This window comes from Tarenaya hassleriana, unplaced genomic scaffold, assembly GCF_000463585.1.
Source record: "Tarenaya hassleriana unplaced genomic scaffold, ASM46358v1 Cleome12, whole genome shotgun sequence".
NCBI lineage: Eukaryota > Viridiplantae > Streptophyta > Magnoliopsida > Brassicales > Cleomaceae > Tarenaya > Tarenaya hassleriana.
Genome location: NW_010962392.1, coordinates 2,082,458 through 2,108,346, shown reverse-complemented (window position 1 = coordinate 2,108,346; position 25,889 = coordinate 2,082,458). Strand labels below are relative to the sequence as shown.

General features: G+C 37.2%; 6 protein-coding genes across 8 annotated transcripts; 4 read left to right on the top strand and 2 right to left on the bottom strand.

Moving 5' to 3' along the window:
• Nucleotides 1-1,644: 1,644 nt before the first annotated feature.
• LOC104806578 (ras-related protein RABE1c) lies at nt 1,645-4,929 on the bottom strand. The gene is made up of 9 exons (XM_010531549.2): nt 4,760-4,929; nt 4,562-4,667; nt 3,833-3,905; nt 3,644-3,744; nt 3,434-3,499; nt 3,139-3,236; nt 2,997-3,059; nt 2,822-2,914; nt 1,645-2,059 (listed from the first exon to the last, which is right to left on the bottom strand). The coding sequence occupies exons 2-9, from the start codon at nt 4,632-4,634 to the stop codon at nt 1,976-1,978; spliced, it is 651 nt and encodes a 216-aa protein (XP_010529851.1). The 5' UTR covers nt 4,635-4,667; nt 4,760-4,929; the 3' UTR covers nt 1,645-1,975.
• Nucleotides 4,930-7,015: 2,086 nt separating this feature from the next.
• On the top strand, nt 7,016-10,237 carry LOC104806579 (soluble inorganic pyrophosphatase 4). The gene is made up of 9 exons (XM_010531550.2): nt 7,016-7,242; nt 8,086-8,223; nt 8,322-8,350; nt 8,796-8,861; nt 8,931-9,038; nt 9,407-9,472; nt 9,581-9,701; nt 9,793-9,874; nt 9,997-10,237. The coding sequence occupies exons 2-9, from the start codon at nt 8,088-8,090 to the stop codon at nt 10,037-10,039; spliced, it is 651 nt and encodes a 216-aa protein (XP_010529852.1). The 5' UTR covers nt 7,016-7,242; nt 8,086-8,087; the 3' UTR covers nt 10,040-10,237.
• An 831-nt stretch (nt 10,238-11,068) lies between these two features.
• Nucleotides 11,069-13,184, top strand: LOC104806580. Its single transcript, XM_010531551.2, has 2 exons — nt 11,069-11,774; nt 12,872-13,184. The coding sequence occupies exons 1-2, from the start codon at nt 11,173-11,175 to the stop codon at nt 12,876-12,878; spliced, it is 609 nt and encodes a 202-aa protein (XP_010529853.1). The 5' UTR covers nt 11,069-11,172; the 3' UTR covers nt 12,879-13,184.
• A 292-nt stretch (nt 13,185-13,476) lies between these two features.
• LOC104806577 (histone H2B.9-like) lies at nt 13,477-13,999 on the top strand. The gene has a single exon (XM_010531548.2). It carries the CDS (start codon nt 13,537-13,539, stop codon nt 13,900-13,902), a length of 366 nt encoding a protein of 121 aa, XP_010529850.1. The 5' UTR covers nt 13,477-13,536; the 3' UTR covers nt 13,903-13,999.
• A 413-nt stretch (nt 14,000-14,412) lies between these two features.
• Nucleotides 14,413-16,565, top strand: LOC104806576. Its single transcript, XM_010531546.2, has 3 exons — nt 14,413-14,997; nt 15,251-15,572; nt 15,725-16,565. The coding sequence occupies exons 2-3, from the start codon at nt 15,288-15,290 to the stop codon at nt 16,103-16,105; spliced, it is 666 nt and encodes a 221-aa protein (XP_010529848.1). The 5' UTR covers nt 14,413-14,997; nt 15,251-15,287; the 3' UTR covers nt 16,106-16,565.
• A 515-nt stretch (nt 16,566-17,080) lies between these two features.
• On the bottom strand, nt 17,081-23,394 carry LOC104806575. Of its 3 annotated transcripts, none has more exons than XM_019201712.1 (20): nt 22,167-23,394; nt 21,988-22,056; nt 21,695-21,893; nt 21,364-21,448; nt 21,091-21,192; nt 20,963-20,988; nt 20,336-20,378; nt 20,175-20,256; nt 20,036-20,095; nt 19,888-19,940; nt 19,646-19,812; nt 19,221-19,404; nt 18,864-18,921; nt 18,714-18,770; nt 18,381-18,629; nt 18,148-18,209; nt 17,968-18,024; nt 17,787-17,880; nt 17,549-17,689; nt 17,081-17,453 (listed from the first exon to the last, which is right to left on the bottom strand). In XM_019201712.1, the coding sequence occupies exons 1-20, from the start codon at nt 22,791-22,793 to the stop codon at nt 17,364-17,366; spliced, it is 2,505 nt and encodes an 834-aa protein (XP_019057257.1). In that variant the 5' UTR covers nt 22,794-23,394; the 3' UTR covers nt 17,081-17,363. The 3 variants fall into 3 exon arrangements, with proteins under 3 accessions (XP_019057257.1, XP_010529847.1, XP_010529846.1); XM_010531545.1 differs by lacking the exon at nt 20,963-20,988 and having other exon boundaries at nt 20,336-20,404; nt 22,167-22,690; nt 23,187-23,394; XM_010531544.1 differs by lacking the exon at nt 20,963-20,988 and having other exon boundaries at nt 20,336-20,404.
• Nucleotides 23,395-25,889: the final 2,495 nt, after the last annotated feature.

The window sequence follows — 25,889 nt, the reverse complement described above, 5'->3', positions numbered from 1 at the left end:
GGGTAATATGACCTTTTCGAAGAGAATTTAATGTGTTATGTTTTTTGTGGTGTATTTGAGAAAATGGTGCGACACTTTTAGTATATTTGAGTGATTCGCCCTAAACAAATATATAACCTTGAAAAACAACAGAAACCAATGCTCAAATATATAATATATATGATGGTGTGTACATAGATGGATCTATGTGCCAAAATTATTTCTATTTCTATTTATTTTTTTCTTTAAGTTAAGAAAATTGTGTAGTCAAATTAGCAAAATATATACATTGGGTGGAGGGTGCATTATATATTGTATACAAAAAAGTTTATGTTATATATGTAGAAATTTGGGGAATGATATTTTTTATTCAATCTCAAAATAACATATAAATAGATGAGAGTCAAGTAGATATAATAAGAAATATTTCTAAATATATATTTTTCGGATTTGATAAGATCTCCATTGTACGATATATCTCGTAATATTCTTCAAAGATTCGGTATGATGTTAACAATATAATAATGCAAAGATATTAAGAATCCTTTTGAAAAGAGTGAAATAACTTTTTTTAATATAAATATAGGAAAAGATACAACATTACAAACATGCCACATGAATATGTGTGCGAAATTCGGAGAACACGACTAATCTAAAGTGATTTATTATGCGATTTCTGATTGGTGGAGAATCATGTAGCTAGTAGTCAAATGATTTTTTTTTCTGTTGGCAATTTGTTTGTTTTTTTAGGGGTTTGTGGTTGTTGACTCGACATCAGACCCGGTTCTGTCTTGACGAGTCTGAGTGTTTTGCCACTTGAAATCTTTTTTTTTTTTTTTGCTCTTAGTGCTTTCTTCATCAGATGTAACTTGCTGTTTTGTGGCATCTATTATCCCTTTAGAAATGAAAAAATAATCATTAAATTGTAATTGTTCATGTGATAAAGAATCAATCATGGACTTTCTATATTTTAATTAATTTTATGATTTTTTTTAGTTGAATTATGGGGAAAAAACCAGTTGATATTTATGATTGACTCAAGTCAATTGGTTATTTGGGTTTGTTATGGAATTTGATTTGGGACCAAAACAAAACAAAAGAATGGAATGTTTCTGCGATCATGGAAGTGGAATTAACAAATATGTTCTTATTATAGCCACGGGTCTTATCAAATATCTTATCATTGAATTCGATATTTTACTTTAAACAAAAAAAAATATTCGATTTGATTTTTAAATTTATGGAATCATCAAAATGCAAATAACATGTGAAAAATTACCAAGTGCATGGCATGATAATAAAGATGACATTTACTTATTTATAGCATATGTATGATATGTCATGTGACATGACATGTAATTCGTCTTTATCATAGCACGAATTGGAAACCCCAATTACAGATTTCACTATAGCAAACCATGATTCGGTTCCAGCTTTCATGTATGAAACCTGAAAAATGGGATAATATCTATATATCTATATGAAAAAAAAAACACATCTTTGATATGAAATGGTATGTCATACACCATATGTAAAAAGTCAGCGAAATTTTTGTAGAATATATGCATGCCCCAAAGGACAAAATAAATAAAAAACCAAATCCAACAAGCAAATCTAAGGCCAGACAAAAGACACCATCTTGTATATGCACTAACGGGACAAAAGTAAAAGCGAAGCCATTACCTATTTCATTATCCCATTGGTTATTCGATTCAATCAACATCTAAAACCCTCTTCGCAAACAAGTTTTGATTCTACCTTCTCTTTTTTCTATTTTCTGAATCCCCCACAGGTTTCAAATCCAGAAAATACGGAAGATGATGATGATGATCTGTGTTGTTGACACTCAAAAAGACAGACGAATATTGTGTTAGGGATTTGAAATCTGAAAGGCATAAACATCGAAATCATATGTAAGAAAAATGAAGGAAAATCTTTTTTTTTTTTTTTTTGCAGAAGTAGTTCTTCGTTTCTCTCCCGAGGGGAGAGGGCAACCTTAAGAACCGCAGCATGCTGATTTTTGCGTAGCTTGGGACGTCCCTGCCGCCTGGTCGGCTTGGTTGATTTTTATTGTTTGTGGCTGCAAATATTGTACAAAACAATAGCTTGAGTTACCATCATCACAACAGAATATTGAAATATGGACTTTGATCACATTGCCATCATAGGTTCAAGTCCTAAAAGCAGCTTCTTGCAGAATATTTTGCAAAGGTAAGATTTGCCTGCAATCCACCGTTAGGATCATGTTTTGTTGGAACCGAGCAGGGTCTAAGGTTCTGCAAGCATGGCGATTCAGCATTGACGGGGAGGATTTCCGGCACGAAAAAAGCTCGACACTGTGTTTGCCCGTTCGCTTCAGTTTCAGCCCAAGGGAAGAGAAATATCTCTTTCTGCTTCAGTGCATCGGTTTTTTTCATGGAGGTTCGTATAAAGATCTTCAGTGGATGAATGATCATGAACAGAGAAAAAAAAAGATTACATGATATTATGGTTTTGCTGCCCCAGGAATGCTTTGTGTACCGGACTGCCCTTTCAATGCCTAGTTGTCCTTTCAATGTGCTTTCGTGTTAAATGATTTGGGTGTTGAATCTTTTAACTTATCAATGGATCTCACCTATGAATCAACCCTAGGAGGAAAATGATCCTAATTTTTCTCCATCGACTAGAAAACAAGGTTTGTAAGAGTACTCATCTTTCGGTCAATATCCCAACTACTTTCACTTGAACTCAAAACAAGTCAATCAAACATTGCATTAAATTGGCTAATGTTACCAAATAAGATGATTAGTCCTGAGAATAAAACTTGAGCTTTCCAAACAGGCGGAGTTTCATAAATACGAACCTCGGCTCTGGCATCGGTATCTGCAAGTCTTTGCTTAATATCCCTACCGATTGAGAAGAAAACTTCCTCCACGTTCAAGTTTGTCTTGGCACTCTGTAAAAAGAATAACTCATCAAATCAACATCTGCTTTTTTTTTTTATCTCAAATGGCAATAACGATACAACGATTACGTACAGTCTCAAAAAACTTGATTCCGTATTCGTCGGCAAGAGCTTGGCCCTTGGCTGTTGGTACAGCCTGAAAAAGAAATAAAGTTACACCACATATTAACCAAACAAATCACATGAAGGGGGGGGGGGGGGGGAAAGAGAGAGACTCTTTTGCTTTCATCCATATCAGCCTTGTTCCCCACTAGAATCTTGTTGACATTGTCAGAGGCGTGCTGCTCAATGTTACGGATCCAATTCCTGATGTCTATACATTGAGGGATCCATCCATTTCCACAGAAGAAAACAACAGAACAAATCAAAGGTCTATATTTATATGAGCCAAAGATAATTTGTAAGAGATGGGGGCAGAAAATCCTTAGAACTGTTCCAAAGAGTAGGTGATATAAGGCCTGAACTAGATAACTAAGCAAACTGCGAAAGAAAAGCAGAGAAAATTGTTACTGTTGAACGATGATTCGTCGGTGACATCATACACCAGTAAAATGCCCATAGCCCCACGGTAGTATGCTGTAACAAGATACATCCAATAGATAAGCATTTCTACATAACCATCAAAGCAAGAAAGCAAGCAAAGAATCCACGAGTAGCAGCCAGTAAAACAAATTCTTAAAAGCCAAGAGCATGGATTCCAAGAGCATATCAGAAACAAACCAGTTGTAATTGTCCGAAACCGTTCTTGTCCAGCGGTATCCCATATTTGCAGCTTAATTCTCTTACCATCCAGCTCTATTGTCCTTATCTTAAAGTCGATGCTGTCAACCCATAATTCAACTGAGTGAAAAAAACACAAACATTGGGCAAAAGTGAAAGACAAAGCTGCAGTGCGATGTACAGAGGTACCCGATAGTTGTGATGAAGCTGGTGGTAAAGGATCCATCAGAGAAACGTAAAAGGAGGCAACTCTTACCCACACCTGGTGGCGCATTCATGAAACAAGCACGTGAAAAATGAGATGAAGGAAAAGAATTTGATAAAGCATAAACTTTACAATAATCCAAAGCAAACCACAAATGCGAAATGGATCACGAACCATTTCAAGTCACTAGTTGTTAGTGCTCTTCATCTTCATTACCTAGTCTTATTTTTCAAAATTCTTCCTTTGATTAGCATGAATCTATACATCTTTTCACATAACGCAATCTTCAATCACTTGGGCTCAAGGAAGGGAAGCTGAAGTTACGCACTCAAACTAATCTGAATCATTTGGACCCATTTTTCCAAGAAGATCATGAAACAGTTTTAGCATTCATTTTCAACTTCTCAGAGCATATATCTGAAGGACTCAGAATCCACAACAAGAAGTCAGACATCCGAAATTCATCAAAACGGGTTCAGCAAATTCAAATCTAGGTATAGAAAGGTATTACTGGATCCAATTAGGATCATTCGTAAATGGCAAGTCCAAAACTATATCAATCGGTCCCTCGATCCTCGAAAGAACTAGAACGTATAGGATCAATCGCAAGCGATACATGCATCAGCAAAACCTAAGAAACTGAACCAGATCCCGGAAATGCAAGGAACTCGTCGAACGGAGAAGCAATATCGCGATTCGAAAGAGGAACGTACCGCTATCTCCGATCAACAGAAGTTTTATGAGGTAATCGTAATCAGCTCGAGCTCTAGCAGGAGGAGCTGCCATGGCGTAACCCAAAATCAACACCAATACGAATCACTGAACCAAACAAATACAAAACAATCATTAAAACAATGGAAATGAGGGAAAAAGACAGATCCGAAACCCTAGAAAATCGAGAGAGAAATCACCAGATCTGATCGGAGAAGACGAAGATGAGGAACGGAGCACGACAACAACCGGTCGGCCGCTGAAAAGTGGTGTCTCTCGATCGGCTTTTCGGAGATGGAGAGAGAGTGAGAGAGAGAGAGAGAGTTGATCTGAGCCGTTGAATTTTGTTCGTGATGGAGATGTGTGTTGGTGGTCGGGCCGGGCGCGTGATCTTCGGCTATAGTTTGATCAATTTGTGAGATAATCAAACGGCGTCGTTCTCAAGTCCGTTGTGGACGAAAGTGACGGATCCTTTGTTGGGCTCAATAAATCTCTCGAGAACGCCCAGCCCAAAACTAAAAGTTCTATCCACGTGGAGTTACCATATTATTTTGCAAGTAATTTTAAAATTTCTGATTTAATAAAACAAAATAGAATACCCCTAAACAACATGTTTTTTTATTAAAAAAAACAAAAAAAAAACGAATATATATATATATGTATATACATACACCTACCAAAAACGAAAGAGTAAATTTATTAATATATACCAAAAAGGGGAAACTTTGCAAGTTTACATTTTAAAAAAAATATATTAAAATCTTTGCAATCTATACTTTTTTTTTGAAATCTTGTATATATATGTGATAATAGATATTTATTATTAAAAAAAGACGATTCAATTATATAATTAATAACTTCATCACAAGCAGCGTTCAAACGAAAACCCCAGCTTCTAACCGCGTTGACATATAGTTTTCACAAATGAATAATTTCGTTGGTTCTCCCAACACCAATAATAAATTCAAAGTTTAATACCATTATACGTACAAAAATAAAATCACATTTTTTTTCACCAAAAGTAAAAAAATCACTTTTAAAATGCCAATTTCCTCGAAGACCTTAGAATCGGTCCACCAAAACCTGTACATATCCCCCAAAAATTACTTTCTATTTAAGCAAAGAATATAATAATATAGAAAACTTATAACAAAAGCTCAAAAATACCCTCTTTTGTTATTTTGATTTTATATACTCTTAATTATAACTCTATAACCATTGTGATCAAAATTATAATTGGATCATATATTGATTATAACTTAAAGTTATAATGATCAGTTTATTATGTTCATCTCTGGTATATTTTACTAATCCTTTGATAGAAGTATTATAATTTAATGTTATAATTATTGTGATTAATATGTGATCAAACTATAATTCTAATCACAGTAAATACAAGAGTAAATATAAGATCACAGTTAAAAAAAATGTATTAATTGAAATCAAAATAGAAAAATAAAAATATTTTTGATACAATACCGTTTGAAAAGGATAGCAAAATTATAAAAAAAGGTTTTCTACAAGAAAAACTTATAATATTGGTAAATATTTTTATAATATTTACCAATAAAAAGATATTTGCATTCAAACAAGTATTATATATGTATATATATATATAACACATTAGGATACACTAAAGAAAATCTAGCTAGATATAGATACCGATATAAAATATATGCTTCGAAATATTTAACTAATATGAGATTATCATCATAGAATATTTTATTTATATTCCTGCGAATCTGCGATGATGCTACCACTTATCTCGTGCGAACGGTCCATTGAAATCCTATCTAGAAACCAGTGAAAGCGCGACACGTCACAGGTTTTATAATTAGGCAAAAATATTCTCTTTTTTTTCCGCTGGAATTAAACGGGCAATACTCGCTTTTCAAATCCAGTGTTTCATTTCATTCATATGAGAAGTAATATATATATATATATATTATATTACAAAACTTTAAATTCAATATTCATTATATGGATTAACTATTTTCATTAGATACATAAATCTAAAGGACTGAAATCGAATATTCTCCGGAAATTATATTTATTCTGACCATTAGATGCGTGATGTAAACTCCACCCACAGAGGCTTAGCCACGTCAGATACTAGTACACAAACTCCCTGTGCACCCGCTCACATCTAATTACAGCCCTCGCCTCAGAATATCGCACTAACGGAGACTTAACGTGGACGCCTAACCATCCGACTCACGGAAACGTGGAGGACCTAACTGGACCCCATCACCGTTAGGACTTCCGTCAACTTCTCGTCCAACTGTGCCACATGACCAAAGATATCACAACACGTGTCGAAACATGCTCGCTCCTGCCGAGGATATCCACTTTTTTTTGGTGAATTAATTATTTCCATAAATTCCAAATTTCCTCTTTTTCATTACTTTATTTTGCAATTTTTTTTTGTTTTATTTTATTTTGGAATGTGCATAATGGTGGTGCCTGCCTTCAAATAGCAGAAGAGGAAGCAGAGAGCGGGAACGCGTACAGTTTCAGCTACGTTCTCCTTTAGAGCTTTTCTCTCGACTGTAGTGCGCTCCTTTACTTCGCTCGCAATTTTTTTTCTTTTCTCTCTTTTTTTTTCTGGAGATCTGTGCGCTTGTTTCTTCATTCTCCGAAAACTTCGCTCGGAGATCGATTCATTCACTCGGACTGTTGGCAGGTATGAATTTCGAAATGGTCTTGATTCGGGCTTGTGTTATCTCTCTCCCATTTTCTAGGGTTTTCTGTATCCTCTTTCGATCAAGTTCCCAAATGTCACCAAGTTCCGTGTATGGTTTTTTATGAGTTTTCTCTTCTGGGTGTCGAGTAATATGATGTTTTGAGACCGTGGAAGTTTGCGTTCAGAACTCTCGATGTTTAATATGCTAGGAAGGATTTTTTTTTCTTTTTTCGTTATTTCTGGATATTTCTTTGTTGTCAATGGATCTCTGTGGTCCGTAGATCTCATTTGGTGTCTAATTTTTTCATGGTTTGGGGAAAAAATTATGGGTCTGTACAAATTGAATGCATTGAACGACTTAAGAGTTATCTCCAGATTTCTGGGGGATTCGGACAAGGATACGGTTGCTTCAAGGTCATCTCTTGAGCATGATCTTTGGCAATGTGGTCTTTGAAATTTTTCCGGGTTTTCTAGTTGGCTTTTATAATCATGGGTTTGAACTGTTATCTGTGGAATCGATTTTATGGGTTATGAACTCCAGCAAAAACATGAGCATTTCTGGGAAGTTTGTTATTGTATCTGTAACTTTCTTTAGTTTTAATTCCGAATCAAAACTCCAAAGTTCGAATCTTGTCCTTCTGGTTGGAGCATCCTCTCCCCTTTGAGAGAGCTTGTGCAACATTGCAGACCAAATGATCTTCCCAAGAGTTAATGTGAATGTGGTTTAGATGTTTGATATAGTTCGGACGGTTGATTGGATCCTTTAGATTGAGATTCCATTCAGACAGATAGATCTTATGGGTTTTGTGTTTATGAATCTCTCTGTGCTGTATTTTCTTGTAGCAATGGCCCCACCACTCGAGGTTCCTGCCAAAACTTTCATGGAGAAACATGCTTCACGTCCTCTCCTCAATGAGAGGATACTCTCTTCCATGTCCCAAAGATCAGTTGCTGCACACCCTTGGCATGATCTCGAGATAGGTAAGCCTCATTTCATGTTTCTCTATTTTGTGTTCTTGACATGTCATTGTCACTGATATTAACTCTCTACGTTTCTCTTTTCTATCCATTGTTTGTAGGACCTGAAGCCCCGAAAATCTTCAATTGTGTAAGTTTTCATTACACATTTTTGTGATAGTTGGAAACCTCTGTAGCCCTTTGGATCAGCAAAGTTTTGTTCTTTCAAACAATTATTAGTAAAATAGCAGTTATTTATGTTCTATGATTGCTACTTTTATGTGCGTGCTGAGAAAATATTTACACCAGTTAGAACTGTTAGCATATACATTTTTAAGCTTTGCTGAGAAAATTCAGATGGGTACCTACCATTTTTCCTGGATTCATTATCTGAATAATCCATTTTTGTTTGGCTGCACCATTTCAGAAGTGTTGTACTATGTGAGAGCCTTTGCCTAATTGATATATTTTCCGGGAAAATTCTGTTGTACCTCGCAAATGTTTTCCCCAGAAAACTATGATTAGGAACCACTGATATTAGTCTCACATGTTGTTTTTCGGGAAAGGGTTTAACAGACATATGGGTACGATTTCAGGTGATTGAGATAGGAAAAGGGAGCAAGGTGAAGTATGAACTTGACAAAACGACCGGTCTTATTAAGGTAATACCGATATTGCTGTTTTTCCTCGCTGGCTGTAAAGATTGTAACCTTTTTTAGTATACATTTCAGGTTGACCGGATTCTTTACTCATCGGTTGTTTACCCCCACAACTATGGGTTCATCCCTCGTACCCTTTGCGAGGACAGTGATCCTATGGACGTTCTCATCATCATGCAGGTAAAAACTCCGTTTGTTCTTTTAGTGATTCTCCACCAATCAGAAATCGCATAATACTCCGTTTGTTCTCATCATCATGCAGGTAAAAATGGTACCATCAAAATACCATTTTTCACCCTTAAAAATCACTTTGCAGTCTTATAGTGATGTAGATATACCTCATCACTGGCTCTACGGTAGCGTTTTTTTGGGATTTGAATGTACATTTCAATTGCGGGTTAATACCCAAAATCGGGAAATGCCATGACTGGATTCTTTACTCAAAGTTTCGATCTTGGACATAGTTTTCCATTGAAGCCACTTTGAAATGTATGGCTTTCATCATAGCCCAAGTTGAATTTGATCATAAACAAATGTGATTTGTGCAGGAACCTGTAATCCCTGGATGCTACCTACGAGCCAAAGCCATTGGCCTCATGCCAATGATTGATCAGGTGGACAACCTATCTTTTGAAAATTTCTCATATTCTTCTTCTCTCCCAGATTGTTCAGAGAAATTTTAAGAAAAATGAAACTGATATAACATAATGTTTTAAACGTAGGGCGAGAAAGATGATAAGATCATCGCAGTCTGTGCTGATGATCCCGAGTATCGCCATTACAATGACATCAAGGAGCTTCCTCCTCATCGTTTGGCTGAGATCCGCAGATTCTTTGAAGACTGTAATTCTCTTTTCTTCAACTCTTTTTTTCTTTTTAATCTTTAGTTTCGTAGCCAAAGCCCGAATCTTTCGCACTTTTTTTTTCCGTATAGATAAGAAGAACGAGAACAAGGAAGTAGCCGTTAACGACTTCTTGCCCGCGACAGCAGCATATGATGCCATTCAGCATTCCATGTAAGCCATGATAATATGATGTATCTACATATATGTACGTATGCATGCATGTATGTATATAATTAAGCAAAATTTTAATAGGGGATCTGTCTAATAGATGGGGGTGTTTTCTGGTATTGAAGGGATCTTTACGGAGATTACGTCCTCGAGACCTTGAGGAGATGATTGCCCGACCAAGCAAGTGGCCTTGAGACAGACGACAGACGAAACAGTGCTTTTTAATCACATTTGTTTTCTTACATATAGATACATGAATACGGTGGTGGGATACTGTCTCTCATGGTTTTTTGTTGGGTCCAATTCGATGATGGCGAAAACACACAGACTCAGAGGCTTTAATAAAGTAATATATAATTATATACATGAATCTGCTATAAATATTGAATTTGACATTTCTTTTAAAATAGAAAAACTTGAAGGAAAATAAACCTAAATAAAATTGATTCTTTTAAAGAAGCATGTTATTTATGCAAAACTGAATTCGAATCAAAATGAATGGCCATAAAAATGAGAGATTTTTAATATTTTCATTCGTTACCAATTAGGTGTTTTGTATATGATTTTAATAGGATTTAAGATGGCACAAATTACACTATATATGTACGCGTGACATTTTATTAGCTTGATCTAAAAATTATGATATGCATATTCACTAATTTTGAATATTTTGGATAGCTTTTCCAGTCTACTCTAAAACATCTCATTATTGATGAAATCTGAGCATACAATGAGCTGTGCATATTCCCGATTTTACCCTTCCCTTCTTAACAAATTTACTACGCGACCCATCTAATACATATAAATCGATCCTCGTCCCTGTGAACAAAAAGGGAAAATTACCCAAATAACCTACTTGTTTCACACCAATTTCAGGGTACACCACTTCCAAAAAAAAAAATTTTTTTTTTCAATTTTAACCCACTTTTCGGGTGAAAAAGTCCAAAATACCCTTTTCGTTTTATTTTTTACGACCTTTTTGCGACTAACATATAACTGATATACAACTAAAATAAGAGGTATGATTTTTTTTGCCACCTTTTTGTAACTATATTTAGAATTAATTACGAAGTCGTAATAACGAAGTTGTTTTCGAACGGATAAATATCGTGATTCATTAAGGGTAATTTCGTCTTTTTACGGAGAAAAAAATGTGTTATATTTTTTCTGGTGTACATGTGAAATTCATGCGACCCATCTGGGTCATTTGAGTGAAGAACCCGAACAAAAACCCTTGACCTATTATCCCTAAAACCCCAGTCCCAAGATAGAAGACGACGACGACGATAACGAGCTAAACCATGAGCTCCTTCAATGGAAACAGTAACATTGACAATCTCCTCATCCAGACCCTACTTGGTCGCCTCCAAATCCGTCCTCCCAATTCCCCTTTTCTCTCTCAATCCCTAGAAGACCTCCTCTTCAAATCCGACAACCTCTCCGACGACAGCGACGGCGAGTATTCCGGAGATTATCAGAGCAAGCTCGCCCGAGAAGAGGCCAGGCTCGAGAAGGAGCTGATCCGGATTATCGTGTCGGGTCGGAGCGATTCTCTTAAACCCAATTCGGGTCAGGCGGTGACAGTCAACGATCACCACATCTGTGTAGGGTTTCACGAAGATGAGGACAGTGATTATCGTGTCTGGGAATGGCACGGGCATATCATGCTGTTCGACGAGGAGAACGGATACACGCCTGAGTATATCTACGGGAACTACTTCGAGAGGTTGCCGGTGAGGTTACCGAATCGACGTGTGGAGAAGGAGAAGAAGGAGGTGAAAGAGAAGGAGGAAGAGGAGGAGGAGGAGAAGGTGGAGAATTTAGGGCTCAGAGAACTGATCGATGGCGGAGATTCTGCTCGTGGTCGGATTCTTCACCGGAACATCAACGCCGGTTCTCGAAGGTCGTTTTCTTACCCAAAGTGATTCATTTCGATTTAGTAGGCTAGTTCTTGATGCATGTAACTCACTATTGAACCTCTGTACTTTGATGAAAACGTGCCCTTTTGGGAAATTGGGAACTGGGTCTGCGTCTGTGTTCACCATTTTTGTGATCTAGTTTGCAACCGGTTCATGATTTTTGTGATCTTGTCTGGATCGATCAGTTGTTGGGAAACTGTAGTGTTTGGTCAAATTACATGTAGAAGATGAATGAGAAAGATAGCTAATACGTTATATAACATCCTGGATTCCGGTTCTGTATGCTGTTAATGCACCTTCCAAGATCAGGGTCAAGGCTGATCAGTCATTTGGGCTATTCCGTTGTTAAATTCGCATTCAAGCACCGTAGGGCAAATTGGAAAAAGTGTTTCTTCTCGTCATTTCCTTATGCGAAAGTGTGGTTTTTTATTGCAAAGTAATTGTAGTTGCGATCTTACCGGATCATAAATGTGATGATCATCACTTGTTTTGATTCATAGGTTTCCTTATCATCATGATCTATTATCTTTCATATGACCAATGTGGTTCTTCAGTCTATTTGATATCATGTGTGTTTGCCTTCATATGATGATGTCTTTGAATCTTCTTGCCCTTTCATGGTCTGTGTACTGTATATGGGGTTCCTTTCGTGTTTTGTTCAAACGTCACATCACAATAGCTCATGTTTGCAACATGATCAATCCATATTATTCTGAATCTAGCCATTAATACGAGTAGTTCTTACAAATACTACTCGATATATGATTAGTCAGACTTATAGGGCGACCAGTCATCATCCGATGGTTTCTTTTATCGGTTTGTTATATTAGTTCTTGGGCAGACAGAAAACCGGTAAGTGTTGTCTGATAATTTCTAGATATGTTGAAATCTCTAGATTCTCATATGGGTGTTGATCTTTTGTATTAATATTCTCGAGCAAAAAGAAAATTGCAAACAAAACCGTGTTCTTGTTGGTTTTTATCTCTTTTAACTCCATTTTCGGTTCAATGGATTTCCTTTTCTCTGCACGACAAGAACTTAGAGCCACTAACTCGGATCATGTTTTGTTGGAACCGAGCAGGGTCTAAGGTTCTGCAAGCATGGCGATTCAGCATTGACGGGGAGGATTTCCGGCACGAAAAAAGCTCGACACTGTGTTTGCCCGTTCGCTTCAGTTTCAGCCCAAGGGAAGAGAAATATCTCTTTCTGCTTCAGTGCATCGGTTTTTTTCATGGAGGTTCGTATAAAGATCTTCAGTGGATGAATGATCATGAACAGAGAAAAAAAAAGATTACATGATATTATGGTTTTGCTGCCCTTTTGACATTGTTCTCCGGTTTGTTAAAATTTTATGCGATTGATTGCCTTAAATAATCCTCTCGTTTCTTCAACCATTTAAATATCTCGTTATTATAATTGTTTATCTTCTTTGTTATTATTATTATTATTATTATACCATTAATTTGTCAAATACTACCATTGGAAAGCTTGGGTTATAAACATTCGAAACGAGAAAGCTTTGCTTCGCCCGCTCTAAAAGCCCATCAGAACGTATTGAGCCCAACATTATGCGAAAAGTCGTGTCCGAATCCGGAAAAATCTCCACGTCATCGATCCGCGTGAATGCTGATCTAACTAATCAGAGACCATCCCAACTCTCTATATAAGAAATCGTGCCTCTTTGATTTGTCGCCGATTTTCTCTCTCCTCCTCTCTGACTTTTTGAGATCACCAAAGGAGTCGTCAATGGCGCCGAAGGCAGAGAAGAAGCCGGCGGAGAAGAAGATAACGAAGGAAGGTGGGAGCGAGAAGAGGAAGAAGAAGGCGAAGAAGAGCACGGAGACATACAAGATCTACATCTTCAAAGTGCTGAAGCAGGTACATCCAGACATCGGGATCTCAAGCAAGGCCATGGGGATCATGAACAGTTTCATCAACGACATATTCGAGAAGCTCGCTCAGGAGGCATCGCGTCTCGCGAGGTACAACAAAAAGCCGACGATTACGTCTAGGGAGATCCAAACCGCCGTGAGATTGGTCTTGCCAGGTGAGCTCGCGAAACACGCCGTATCGGAAGGGACGAAGGCTGTAACCAAATTCACGAGCTCTTAGGTGGTTTTTCTTTTGGTGTGATCGTTTCTCCGTTCTTCTGGGTATTGATGAATTGGGCATATGAAATAACGGAATGGACAGGAATCAGTGACTCGGACCTGGTAAGAGTAAGAAATTGGATTTTAATTCGGGCTTGCAGTGGATTTAATTAGATTGGCGTTTTTTTTATCCGAAGGCCATCACTGAATTAGATTCGATATAAACCAACCGAAGATAATTTTATACAAAAATCATAACCATTAAAGGTTCTTATAATATGCTCGACTGAACAAGTATGTGAAACGACGCCGTATGAGCCACCGAGTTGTATGGGCCTGATATACGGCCCATATTACAAAATAATACTTTTTCGAGCCCAAAAAAGAAAACATTATCCATATAATGCGCTTGACACGTGTACGTCTGTGATTCGGTCTAAGTAAAACAGCCAACGCCTCTCGCCCTTGATCCTGTTGACTTTCTAATTCCTTCTCTCTCTTTATATATATGTGTGTATGTACAGGCGTATTGTCATCAATTCTTCCCTTTCCTCATCTTCTTCGTTGTTCTCTTGTCGCTGTTTTAGCTTCTCTAGCTGGTCATGCCCGATTTTCTACGATGTGTTCGTTTTGATTGCGTGATACGATTCTAGGGTTCTTTAAATCTTTGTTGTCCGAAACTCTTCTTTCTCTCTGTTTTTTCGGCTCGATTTATGAGATCTTGCGTCTGTCTGATCGGATTTTTAAGATTAGGGTTCTTCGTTTCTTTTTGGGTATAGGGTTTCGAAGAGCATAGATATAATGCCTTGGGTGCCCTTTAAGCTCCTCCTCCTTGATTTGATTCCTTCGTTGACCTTTTATCATTCTGGTTTGTGTTCTCATCGTCTGAAACCTCTTCAGAAGAGTGATTGGCGTGGTAATCTTAGTTAACCTTTTCAGGTTATTCTCGAATCGTTCGTTTTTCCTTGATCTTTGGGTTGTTCTGGTGACCTTTGTTCAGCTCGATTCTGTCATCGAAGTAGAAATACGTGATCTTAATCGAATCGTCGGACGTATAGTCTGTTGTCGATTATCGGTTCTCTTGACTTGTTGGGCATTCGATTTGAATCCTACAAAGGTATGTAGATGAAAATTTCCGTTCTAGGAATCTTCTGGCTTCATGTTTTCGTGATTACAAGCAATCTCGTCTCATCTGTTATTTTTTACCACATAGATTATGTTCTTTCATGGTGTAATTTCGATCAAGCAGACGATTTCTTGATGCTGCCTTTGTTCTTTATTGTTTTCCATGTCAATTCTGTTTCTTTTTTTGTCCGTACGATTCATGATCGTCTTCTTACATGCTTATTACTGGAATTTGTTCATTGCAGTGACTTCTGCTCTGAAGATCTTTGCCCTCAATTGGATATGATCTCTGTTTTTGGCAAACCGGACCCCAGAGACGCAAATACCCACTTTGAAAACCCTAATTTGAGCCCCACGAATTGCTCTGATGGCTCGAAGCTTGGTCCTTCCTTTTCCAGCTCTGAAGATTCTCAGGAATCCGATGGGGATGATACCGGTAATATACACGAAACTGTGAGTGAAGCGTATGAAACCTGCAAATCTGTTTCCGGTTGTTTATCTGCCAAGTCTTCGGATGAGGAAGACGAGGACTTTTCGGCTGCATTGCAGCGAATATTCTCCGAGACTGTAAGCTTACCTCTCAACTTTCTTAAATATACTTCTGACGAACGTTGTTTTCGTCCTCAGATTCCGTGTCTGAATTGGGTGGCAACTGGCATCTCGTCTTTAATCTGCTTATCTATGTCGGTCCCATGTTTTGTTTTGTTTTATGAAAACAGGCACAAATGATTGTCATCCCGGCCATGAAAGGCAGTCGGGAGAAGTACGGATTGTCGGCAAGGAAGATGAGAGTGTCGTGGGCGGAAGATGTGTATGACCCTCCTCCTTCCATAGAGTCTCACACGAGAGTCGGCCGCAAGAAACATCATCATCAGAAATCTAACCACAAGAAGACCGTAAGGAAAGGGCAGAAAGGAAGCGGTCATTCTCCTTCCTCCTCGTCTCGTGGTGGAAAGGACAAGAAGCAGTCATCTCGGAAACAGAGTAGTAGCCGAGACAAGTTTCACGTCAGTAATAATCCAGACATATATTGCGGCGGCATTTTCCTCCGGGCTAACCCCACCAAGGTACTTTACTCTGTGGCAGCCGAGGCCATCTGAGACTGAGAGAGAGTACACCCTTTTTCCTTTTCTGCAATACTCTTCTTCGCGTTGTGGAATGCGGTGTCGGAGTTGGTCTTTTCTTCTGAATATTTCGGATTCGGACTTAGGTGTGGTTTGTGTGTTGCAAAGGTTGTCTGAAACCCTCCTACTTTGTCGTCAAATGAGATGCTCTTTGCGATATTTGTGTAATGAGAACCAACCAGGCATTCAACTTTGAGTTTGGATATCTACACTGGTGGGCCGGAGGAGAGACATGACAAGGTGGAAGGGTTACCCAATATCCGATCTCGTAGTCCAACAAAGTCCAAAAATAAGGTTTCTACGTGGTGTACTCAGCATTGATCTTGACGTAGTCGTAGCTGAGGTCGCACCCCCACGCTTTCCCCGTCCCCAATCCTCCTCATGTTCATGAAATTTTATTGCAATAAAAATAAATGCATGTTATGTGTTTTGCTCATAGATTGAGAAAACTCACCCGCTCTTATCATTCGGTTTTGTATATAAATTTCGATTTGCTTCAATTTTATTTTTTAATTAGATTCGGTTTCGGTTTTCTAAGGTTTAAAGAAATCATAACCGTTTGGTTTTTATGTCGGATTCGATTCGGATATAGTTATATCTTATTTGGTTCGATTCGATTATTCGGTTAATAACCGAAATAGTGACTCCTAAAGAAACCTAGTACGACAAGGGAAAACCTGCCACAAAGAACTCAAACGAGAGAGAAAGAGGGGGCTCAAGATTTGCAGATGATGGTGCAGGAGCAGGAGGCTGAACAAGACGCAGTACAATGTCGAGTGGAAGGAGGTAGGACTTAGGAGGTTTATCCAGTTCACCGAAATTAATCGGTTATTCGAAATCTGCTTATTCGGGTCAATTCGGTTAAACCCGATTTACCCGAGCCGAAAGTCCAAGTGTGGCATTCAAATATCGGTTATTACCACAAATAAATTTTAAAATTAAACATTTAAATTATCCAGCCTTATAAACCTTGATATGCAAACAAAAAAAAAATTTGAAGTCACATGAACATTCTAATTGATCCTATATATGTATGGGTGGTGCCTATCTCTTTGTCACATCCAGGAAATACTAATGGCGGAAGAAGGCAACTAATCAACAACCACTTCACACTGATGATGAACTTCTTCTTACACAACTGAGGGGGGGAAAGAAAAACTACTTACAGAACAAACCAAGGCACGAATGACGAGATTCGGCTAGCAACAAAAATTCAGCAGCTTCGAATCCAAAGTCAGGGGGATGCAGTGGGCGGTACGGTCTTCTCCAGCATCAATGTTCCATTGAAGACTGTAAACTGGACTTCTCTTTGGTGCTTCTGCAACTGCTCGTTTACACGAACAAAAAACACAAGTGTTACAACATGCTTCTTCCTGGCATTCATTTCTAAACCCATCCTTATCACTAAGTTTAACTTACTTGCTGTTCTGTCATCTTTGTAAAGCCAAACTTGTTCGTCCATATAGTCTCCGCTTCTTCAGCGGCCGGGAGAACAAGTTTTTGAACATCCAGAGAACAGAGTAGACTCTCTATGCATGCAAACAACCCTTGAAAATATCCCTGTTGAACCATTTTTAAAAAAAAGAAACGTATTGCTTACATGCAAAAGGAAGGACGAAACCCGAGAAATGGGATGCTAATAGAGACGCGTGCTTACCTTTCCCTGGTACTGTCGACTCGTAGCGACAAGAGGAAGTTCGGCAACTTGTCTTCCAAATATTCTAAGCAGAGCGGCCGACACAACAAGAGAACTGAATATTGGATCACAAAAGAAAAAGGATTAGCAAACGTATAAGGGGATATTATTAACAAAGAGTACAATGACAATATAAACATACTTCACCATCAGAACCACACAGTACATTCCTCCAAACTCTTGTCCAGATATATTTCTCCTGAAACATATCGAGGGAGCATTAATAGGCTGATATAAAACATTTGCCCACACCTTGTTCTTTCTCGAGAATGATAAATAGGACCATATCCGGTTTGCTGCTTTGTAGTGCATTGTCGCTTACCCGTAGACCATGACAGGAATGAGATCACGACCTGACTTTGCAACAATAGGATCAAAACACTCCTGGAAATTTTGACAGGTAAGAGTCAAGTGGGGGTAAATTTTGCTGTAAGGATGCAAAACAGAGGATTTTTACAAGCAAGACGGCTATCTGATATATATATAGAGAGAGAGAGACCAGGATTAAATGTCTATAACATTATGTAAGAAGAGATCAAAATCATCAAGACCTACCCTGAAAATAGCAGCAGCGCGTGAGAGCAAGGGTAGATGCTCTTGATTTCGACTTTTTCCACTAAGAATTCTCCATTGCACATTATCCCCATTGTCTACAAATGCTGCTCCTTTTTCTCTATGTTTTTTTCTAATTGTGTCTGACAACTGAGCAGGAATAGTTTGTACTCCACAGGAAACAGAACTCTGCAGAGCCATATAGATTCTGCTGCAGTCTCCACAACAGAACCATTTGTCTTGTGGAATTTCCTAAAACAATGTTCAGGGAAGTGGTTGAGAAAGCTTAACAAACCTCATCAACATAGAGTAAATGGAGAACCTAACCACACTTACTTTTAAATCGCAAAGCCCATTTTCTCTCAAACAACCGACATGGTACTCTTTCTCACACTTCAAAGCAAAAGAAGAAAGTAATGTTAAGACAAGAAAAAATTCGTAAAAAGGAAACATTAAATTAAGGAGGTGAGGAAAAAAAACGTGTACCTGGTCACAAAGAATAACAGTTCGATCGTCAAATTTCCCAGCGCTAAAATCATGGGACCTATCAAGAGTGAAAGCGAGAAGAAAGGAAAACCTCAAATATTAAAAGACTACAGCATCTTAAGTAGCTAAAAATATTACAGCATTAGAATTTCTCTAATATGTTTAAAAACCCCAAGGAACGCAAATCCACATTGTTAAAGAATTTATTTTAAATGTGCTCGCCAAAAGAGTAGATTTCACATGATATTCTAACATACCATTGAAGTATTTAAGACCCTCTAAGAATTGGATGGTATCGTACATTTGACAACATTCACAGATAAGCATGCATTGGGAAAAAAGAATATGACAACCAACCTGCAGAACACACAACCGCCGATTTCACTTTCTGGGGCTTTCACGACTCGTGTCAATCTTATAACTATTGGTTTAGAATTACTTGAAGGATCAGCAGTTGTGACCATTTTACTGGATACAGGTCTATCATTGCAGCTTGAACAGTACCAAGTTCCTTCAGGCTTAGACTGAAATTTCAAACACGCTGCAGCAGAAATAACACTAAGCATAAAAAATCGAGGAAACAAACAAAGAACAGATCCACACAATGTTGGTAATGAAAACACAACAATGAAAAGGGTGCTTCTGAAAACTATTTCCAAAATCAATTATTCAGCAATTTCCATATTTAGGAAGAACAGAATGGGTGTTTGTGCAAACTACCCTGTTTATGCTATAAGAAAGATGAGAAAGTGCAGTATACTCCACTGGTAGCAAATGCCTACCTGTATGAAACGCTTGAGGACATCCAGCGCAAAGTAGCAAATCACCACCATCCCCACAAACAGCACACATGTCATCACTGTCGCCAGTGGTAATGACATGTCCATTCGCCAATGACATGGCTATATCATGCAATGACAATCCAGAAGCGATGTAGATATGACGATAACTGCAAATGAGAAAGAAAATTAAAATAAAACTCCAACATTAAAGCAAAACATCAGATCTTTGTTAGATAACTCACGGCTGTCGTCTAGCAGCCATTCCGGCATGTGCTTCAAATTGAGAAGGACTGATCTGTTATCGGAAAGTATAAAATGTATTAACAAAAGGATGCTCCGGTTATCGTAACTCTCAATGTTGATATATGTACACCACATTCAGCATTTTACCTCTCTGTCACAGCAGCTACATACTATACCGCCTCCCTGCTTGTAGCCCTTAAGTAGTCTCTGTACACAATGTGATCATTAGTAAATCCAAACAAAAGTTCCTAGTGAAAAAAAGAAATCTACATGTGGGATAACGAACCTGTCCTTTCACATAGTAAGCCAATTCAGTTCCATCTGGCAGTCCATTTGGCATAAAAAGCAACCGGTGTAAATCATTGTCCCTATAGAAATACGACTAATGTCACGTATTGAAATGCAAACATGGAAACAAAAATTTGTGACAGAAAAAGTGAAAGGTACCTCTTCCTAGTGCCACCTTCAGTAACCTTCTTATGTTGCATGCCTGTTCCAGGATTATGAGAGCGAACCCTAGGAATTCATCAACCAAGCAATAAGGCCATACCAGTTAACTACATTGTCTGTAAAGTAATGAAGTAATCCACTCCTGAAACAAAAAAGACAGGCACATACTTCTTAACAATTCGCATCTGTCCTTCGAAGGTGTCCTTTATGCTTGTCATCTCTACAAAATAGTTGCTCTCCTTACTTTCATCAAGTGATTGACCAGGATAACTATGAACGTCACAGTGACCACTTTTAGCCAAAATATTATGGTAACTAGGAATATTATAACAACTGCTAGGAAGAAAGGCTGAAGCAAAAGTGGCGTCCAAATGCAACTAACACTATTTTTTTAGAATAGCGATCCCCAACCCCAACCCCAACATAATCGGTGACTAATACCTGGTAATGGAATGATATGAGTTTAGATGCTCCATGGTATACTTCCTGTCAGATTCAGACATGCTATTACCCTTCTGGAAATTTTCTGCAGGAAACAAAACAATGTTGGCCCCAATAAAATTCTCAGAAACTACAACAACAACATCGTCTTAATCCCAAGTTTATTTGGGGTCGGCCGCATGCCTGTTCCAGGATTATGAGAGCGAACCCTAGGAATTCATCAACCAAGCAATAAGGCCATACCAGTTAACTACATTGTCTGTAAAGTAATGAAGTAATCCACTCCTGAAACAAAAAAGACAGGCACATACTTCTTAACAATTCGCATCTGTCCTTCGAAGGTGTCCTTTATGCTTGTCATCTCTACAAAATAGTTGCTCTCCTTACTTTCATCAAGTGATTGACCAGGATAACTATGAACGTCACAGTGACCACTTTTAGCCAAAATATTATGGTAACTAGGAATATTATAACAACTGCTAGGAAGAAAGGCTGAAGCAAAAGTGGCGTCCAAATGCAACTAACACTATTTTTTTAGAATAGCGATCCCCAACCCCAACCCCAACATAATCGGTGACTAATACCTGGTAATGGAATGATATGAGTTTAGATGCTCCATGGTATACTTCCTGTCAGATTCAGACATGCTATTACCCTTCTGGAAATTTTCTGCAGGAAACAAAACAATGTTGGCCCCAATAAAATTCTCAGAAACTACAACAACAACATCGTCTTAATCCCAAGTTTATTTGGGGTCGGCCGCATGAATTCTTCTTTTCCATTCATTTCGGTTTTGCGTCATATTCTCCGATATTTGCAACATAAAATTCTCAGAAACTACAATGCCAAAAAATTCCAAATGCTAACAGTGATTAAAAAAACAATGCAGCAGAAATCAGCCGAAATGACCATCACCTTTCCAAGTCTGAAAGCCCTTCTCATTTAGAGCAGAACCAGCCACATTCCTTATCACCTCGTAAAGTACATCGAGTGGTGCAGTTTTCAGCTCTTGAATAAGGTTATAGATTGGCCTTCCGTTCTCCAAAAAAATGTGGTTATTCGGGTGTCTCGTTTTTGCCCCAGCATGCTGCTCAAACTCATACGCACTAAGAATCTTCAAAATGAAACAAAGCAAACCCAGTAGTTAAAATGCAGAACAAGTCAATCGTAAAAACAAAATCAAAACGGAACCGTAAGAGCATACTTACTTTGGAGAAATTGCACGTTGTACATCCACACAAATATCCACAAGTGTGGATCATCCCCTGAAGCTCTCTCTGATGACCATTAAAAGTTATATAAGAACAGAAGTCACCTACAAATTACCATAACAAATGAGAATATCTAAATGCAGGGAGATAATCTACACATGGAAGTGGGAATTTACCACTGGTGGGCTCGAAATATACTTCACACGAGCTCCCTCGAGAATACCCGTCGATAATAGCTTCTTCACATTAGACGGGAAGTTCCCAGAAGCAATCTTCTTCGCTGTCTTCATTCCCATAGAAGGAGTTCCACGTAAAGAAACATTGTCCCATGCAGGATCTTTCGTCTCCTTGGGTTTCTTGAGCTTAAATGTAATTTTCGTGATCCCCGTTGAACTAAGATGTTTCGGAATCTCCAACACGAAACTGGACGTCGATTCATCGCTCGAATTATCCATTCCGGTTCCACTGCGTTCTTCATCACTTGCCGTATCTTCGGAACCAGAACAAGTAGCAGTAACCTCGCCGCATTCCATCGGATCGCCGGTGCTCCTCTGCTTCGCGGGTTGGCTCGAGATGTCGTGAAAACTGGAGTTGTTTTCAACAGGAGACGCCACTGGATTCGAAATTTCAGATTTCATGTCATCATTTGAAGCCTCTTTCACTTGTTTCTTGTTCGGATACTCCTCTGCTTCGATATCATCTGCAAGATATATACGGTCTCTCTTCAATTCGCTCATTGATGAATTCCCATCTGTCATTACTCCTTCCATTGGCATCTCCAAACAAACAGCTTCTTCTCCCATTAAAGAAACGTTCTTCGAAATGATCACAATCACGCGATAGCATTCAAGAAAACAGTGGTGGGACTAAACCGAAGTTAGATCTGGAAACTCTGAATTCGAACGAGTCGAATTGAAATCTTCCAATCCCGAAAAATCGTATTCTGGTTCCAATCCGAACCGGAGAAATGAAAAGAAAAAACTAACAGGCGATTTCAAACTTTCTATAAAAAAATTTTTGGAGTAAGTGACTAAAACAAGCCCGAATCGATCGATTTAGCAACCTAATTCACAATTGCACATGAAAAAATCGAAATTCAGACGGTTATTCACATGAAACAAACGAGAAGAAAATTCAAAACTCGACAGAAAATTAAGAGATGGGAGGAATCGAGAAAGTGGGATTCCAAATCTTACGGATCTAAAGATCTGCAGAAAATGCAAGAAAACTCGAATTCGAACCAGAAGAAGGCGATAGAGATAAGACGGAGGCAACGGCACCAAATTAGGGTTAGGGTTTATGCAGAGAGAGAGAGAGAGAAGAGCAGAGAATAAAGGATGAGGAACGTGGAAGGCGGCAACGAACCAGAACGAAAAGCTTTGTTCGCGGTCCACATTTAACTTTTGAAGAGAGAGATGGATGGATGATGAGAGAGAAAATACTGATATTTATATTGTTAATATTAAATTTTAAATAGATTTTCTAGAAATCTACGAAGTCACCCGAAAATCAAAATCCAGATAGAAAATGTGATATAAAGTGCAAATTGGCCCTTTAGTTTATTAACTTTTGCATCCATAACCTTTGATTTTGATTGCCATTAATTAGCTTAAAGATAAGTGATTTCCCATGCTGTAAACATTGGTATTTATATTTTAAAATTTCAATAATACTATAATCATAGCATACAACATTTATATTAAAATAATTTAAATTACTTTGTATCATTAACAAAACGTCACTTTTAAAATATTAAATTTGCCATCTACATCCAAAAAAAATACCTTGACAGAACAATGACAAAAGGAGTACATAACACACTATCATGCAAACCAATGATTAGATTAGAGATGAAGAAATTTTTAGTGGTGGATTAATTTTTTATTTTTATAAAATAAAAGTACGGGGCTAGTTGTGGAATATATTAGGAAATTGGGGTGTAAATTTTAATTTATACTGCAGAAGAAAAAAGGAACGTGGCAGTTGCTGATGCATCGGAAGGTACGAGAAGACAAGCTAAGATCCAGTTTTCTCTTCCTCTCTCTCTACCGGTAGATTCAACCAATCAAAACACGACACGTCAAATATATGTGACACATCAGCAATAGAGAGGCCCATTCTTCCTGTGGGCTATTTCTTCATTGTTCAACTTAATGCTTTGTATGCCCATTGGGCTTCTTTTTTTTTTTTACTGCTCGATGCCTTTTCACTGTTTTTTTTTTCTTTTTTTTCTTCTTCCATTTTTAATTTATAGATATTATTTAAATAGATTAATTTATTGGATCATAACTATTAATGAACCTTAATGAGTGTGTGTAACGTGAACTTTAGTGAATGTGTGAAACGTTAACTACTTACCTAGATTGTGACATATTAATGTTTCTGCATTTGTTAATGTTTTATTATAAACCTAAGATATTACGAATACAAGTTCTTGTTGAATCCAACGTCGTAGTGTGAAATTATGTGACACAGCGCTTGATATTTCAAAATTTTATCGAGTTATTTTACGAATGTCAATTTTGTATACTTAAAAAGTAAATGCATTCCGTTTTATGTCCAATTTTTTAATTTGATTGGAATTTGAAAAAGAACATTTTATACAACAACTGTATATGATTTTCATTAATCATTTATAATTTCTATTAGAAATATTTAATTTGGTTTAAATAAATTGTAAATCAGATTTAATTTATTATTTTATATATTATCGTGTTTAGCTTGGATCGTTATGTATATTTGAGTCACAAACAAAATTGTTGTGGACACTGAATTTTATAGGAATTACTCTCTAATTCCTTAATTCATTTTGCATGCTCAAATATCTTTTCACTTCGAGTAGAAGATTGGCAATTCTAAATAAATAATCTTTTTTGCTCCATATATAGAATTGTGTTTAGGAAAAATGACATTTTTCTCCACATATTTTTTAAAATGTGACTTTTTCACACATAAATTTTTAATTTCACAATAAATTACACACAATTTGAAAAATACCAAATTTATACACCAAATCTTAAAATGATTATTTTAATTAAATAAAAAAGAAAAAGTTAGAGCAGCGTTGGATTGAAGCAAAGGAAAAAGAGAAAAGACGACAGCCTTTGGTTGGGGATAGAGATCAAACCATCCCTCATGGCATGTCAACGACGAACCAAAAACATATACCATATAATATAATTTAATATAAGACATATAATTAAATTTCAATCTTGCCCCTATAGCTCGGCTGTGTTAGCCGAATATGTAAATTTAAGCTCCTATCTTAATGCATATATATATATACATATTTAAACAAAGTCAAATGGTTTTAAATTTTTAATGAGTTAACTCGAGAAATGTAATCAAGCTACTACATATACGAATTGTAAAAATGCTTGTGGGCAAGAACAATGACAAAACGGTAAGAATTATCAAATATATTAACTTTGATTAATAAATAATTGTTATTTAATCAATGAATACTTATATTAGATAAAATTATTATTGATTTATTATACTTTAATTAATTTGTTAATATAAAACTCAATTTTTAAAATATATATATGTATGTATATTAGATCATTCAACATGGATAGATCCCTAAATTAGATGTGTAAATATTTTTATGTAATTATATAATTACTTGATTGTTTTAATTTGTTAGTTAGTCGGTCAAAATTTATAATTAAATGTTATTTTCATGTATTTTGTATTAGTTTTTTCTTAAAAATTAGACAGTAATTTTTAAAATTAATTGTATTTAGTACGGATTTAAGTTGGATTTATGATTATCTGCCCGACTAGAAAATGTTTGAACTAAATTTAAATTTGTTAGTGGCCATTACAAGAAATAAAATAACTAAAAAGAGAGAGAGAAGTAAATGTGCGTCGTCGTGGAGCATGGGAATTATGAAGCC

What these genes read in the sequence shown, in the direction of transcription:
- LOC104806578 (XM_010531549.2), bottom strand. Translation starts at nt 4,634, where the DNA reads ATGGCAGCTCCTCCTGCTAGAGCTCGAGCTGATTACGATTACCTCATA. An exon ending in AGCTTCATCACAACTATCGG is followed by an intron (nt 3,745 to 3,832) that starts GTACCTCTGTAC and finishes ATGGGTTGACAG; the next exon opens with CATCGACTTTAAGATAAGGA. An exon ending in GTTTCGGACAATTACAACTG is followed by an intron (nt 3,500 to 3,643) that starts GTTTGTTTCTGA and finishes ATCTTGTTACAG; the next exon opens with CATACTACCGTGGGGCTATG.
- LOC104806579 (XM_010531550.2), top strand. Translation starts at nt 8,088, where the DNA reads ATGGCCCCACCACTCGAGGTTCCTGCCAAAACTTTCATGGAGAAACAT. An exon ending in CCGCAGATTCTTTGAAGACT is followed by an intron (nt 9,702 to 9,792) that starts GTAATTCTCTTT and finishes TTTTCCGTATAG; the next exon opens with ATAAGAAGAACGAGAACAAG. An exon ending in GATGCCATTCAGCATTCCAT is followed by an intron (nt 9,875 to 9,996) that starts GTAAGCCATGAT and finishes CTGGTATTGAAG; the next exon opens with GGATCTTTACGGAGATTACG.
- LOC104806580 (XM_010531551.2), top strand. Translation starts at nt 11,173, where the DNA reads ATGAGCTCCTTCAATGGAAACAGTAACATTGACAATCTCCTCATCCAG.
- LOC104806577 (XM_010531548.2), top strand. Translation starts at nt 13,537, where the DNA reads ATGGCGCCGAAGGCAGAGAAGAAGCCGGCGGAGAAGAAGATAACGAAG.
- LOC104806576 (XM_010531546.2), top strand. Translation starts at nt 15,288, where the DNA reads ATGATCTCTGTTTTTGGCAAACCGGACCCCAGAGACGCAAATACCCAC. An exon ending in AGCGAATATTCTCCGAGACT is followed by an intron (nt 15,573 to 15,724) that starts GTAAGCTTACCT and finishes TTATGAAAACAG; the next exon opens with GCACAAATGATTGTCATCCC.
- LOC104806575 (XM_019201712.1), bottom strand. Translation starts at nt 22,793, where the DNA reads ATGGGAGAAGAAGCTGTTTGTTTGGAGATGCCAATGGAAGGAGTAATG. An exon ending in ATATTTCGAGCCCACCAGTG is followed by an intron (nt 22,057 to 22,166) that starts GTAAATTCCCAC and finishes AATGGTCATCAG; the next exon opens with AGAGAGCTTCAGGGGATGAT. An exon ending in GGGCTTTCAGACTTGGAAAG is followed by an intron (nt 21,449 to 21,694) that starts GTGATGGTCATT and finishes TGTTTCCTGCAG; the next exon opens with AAAATTTCCAGAAGGGTAAT.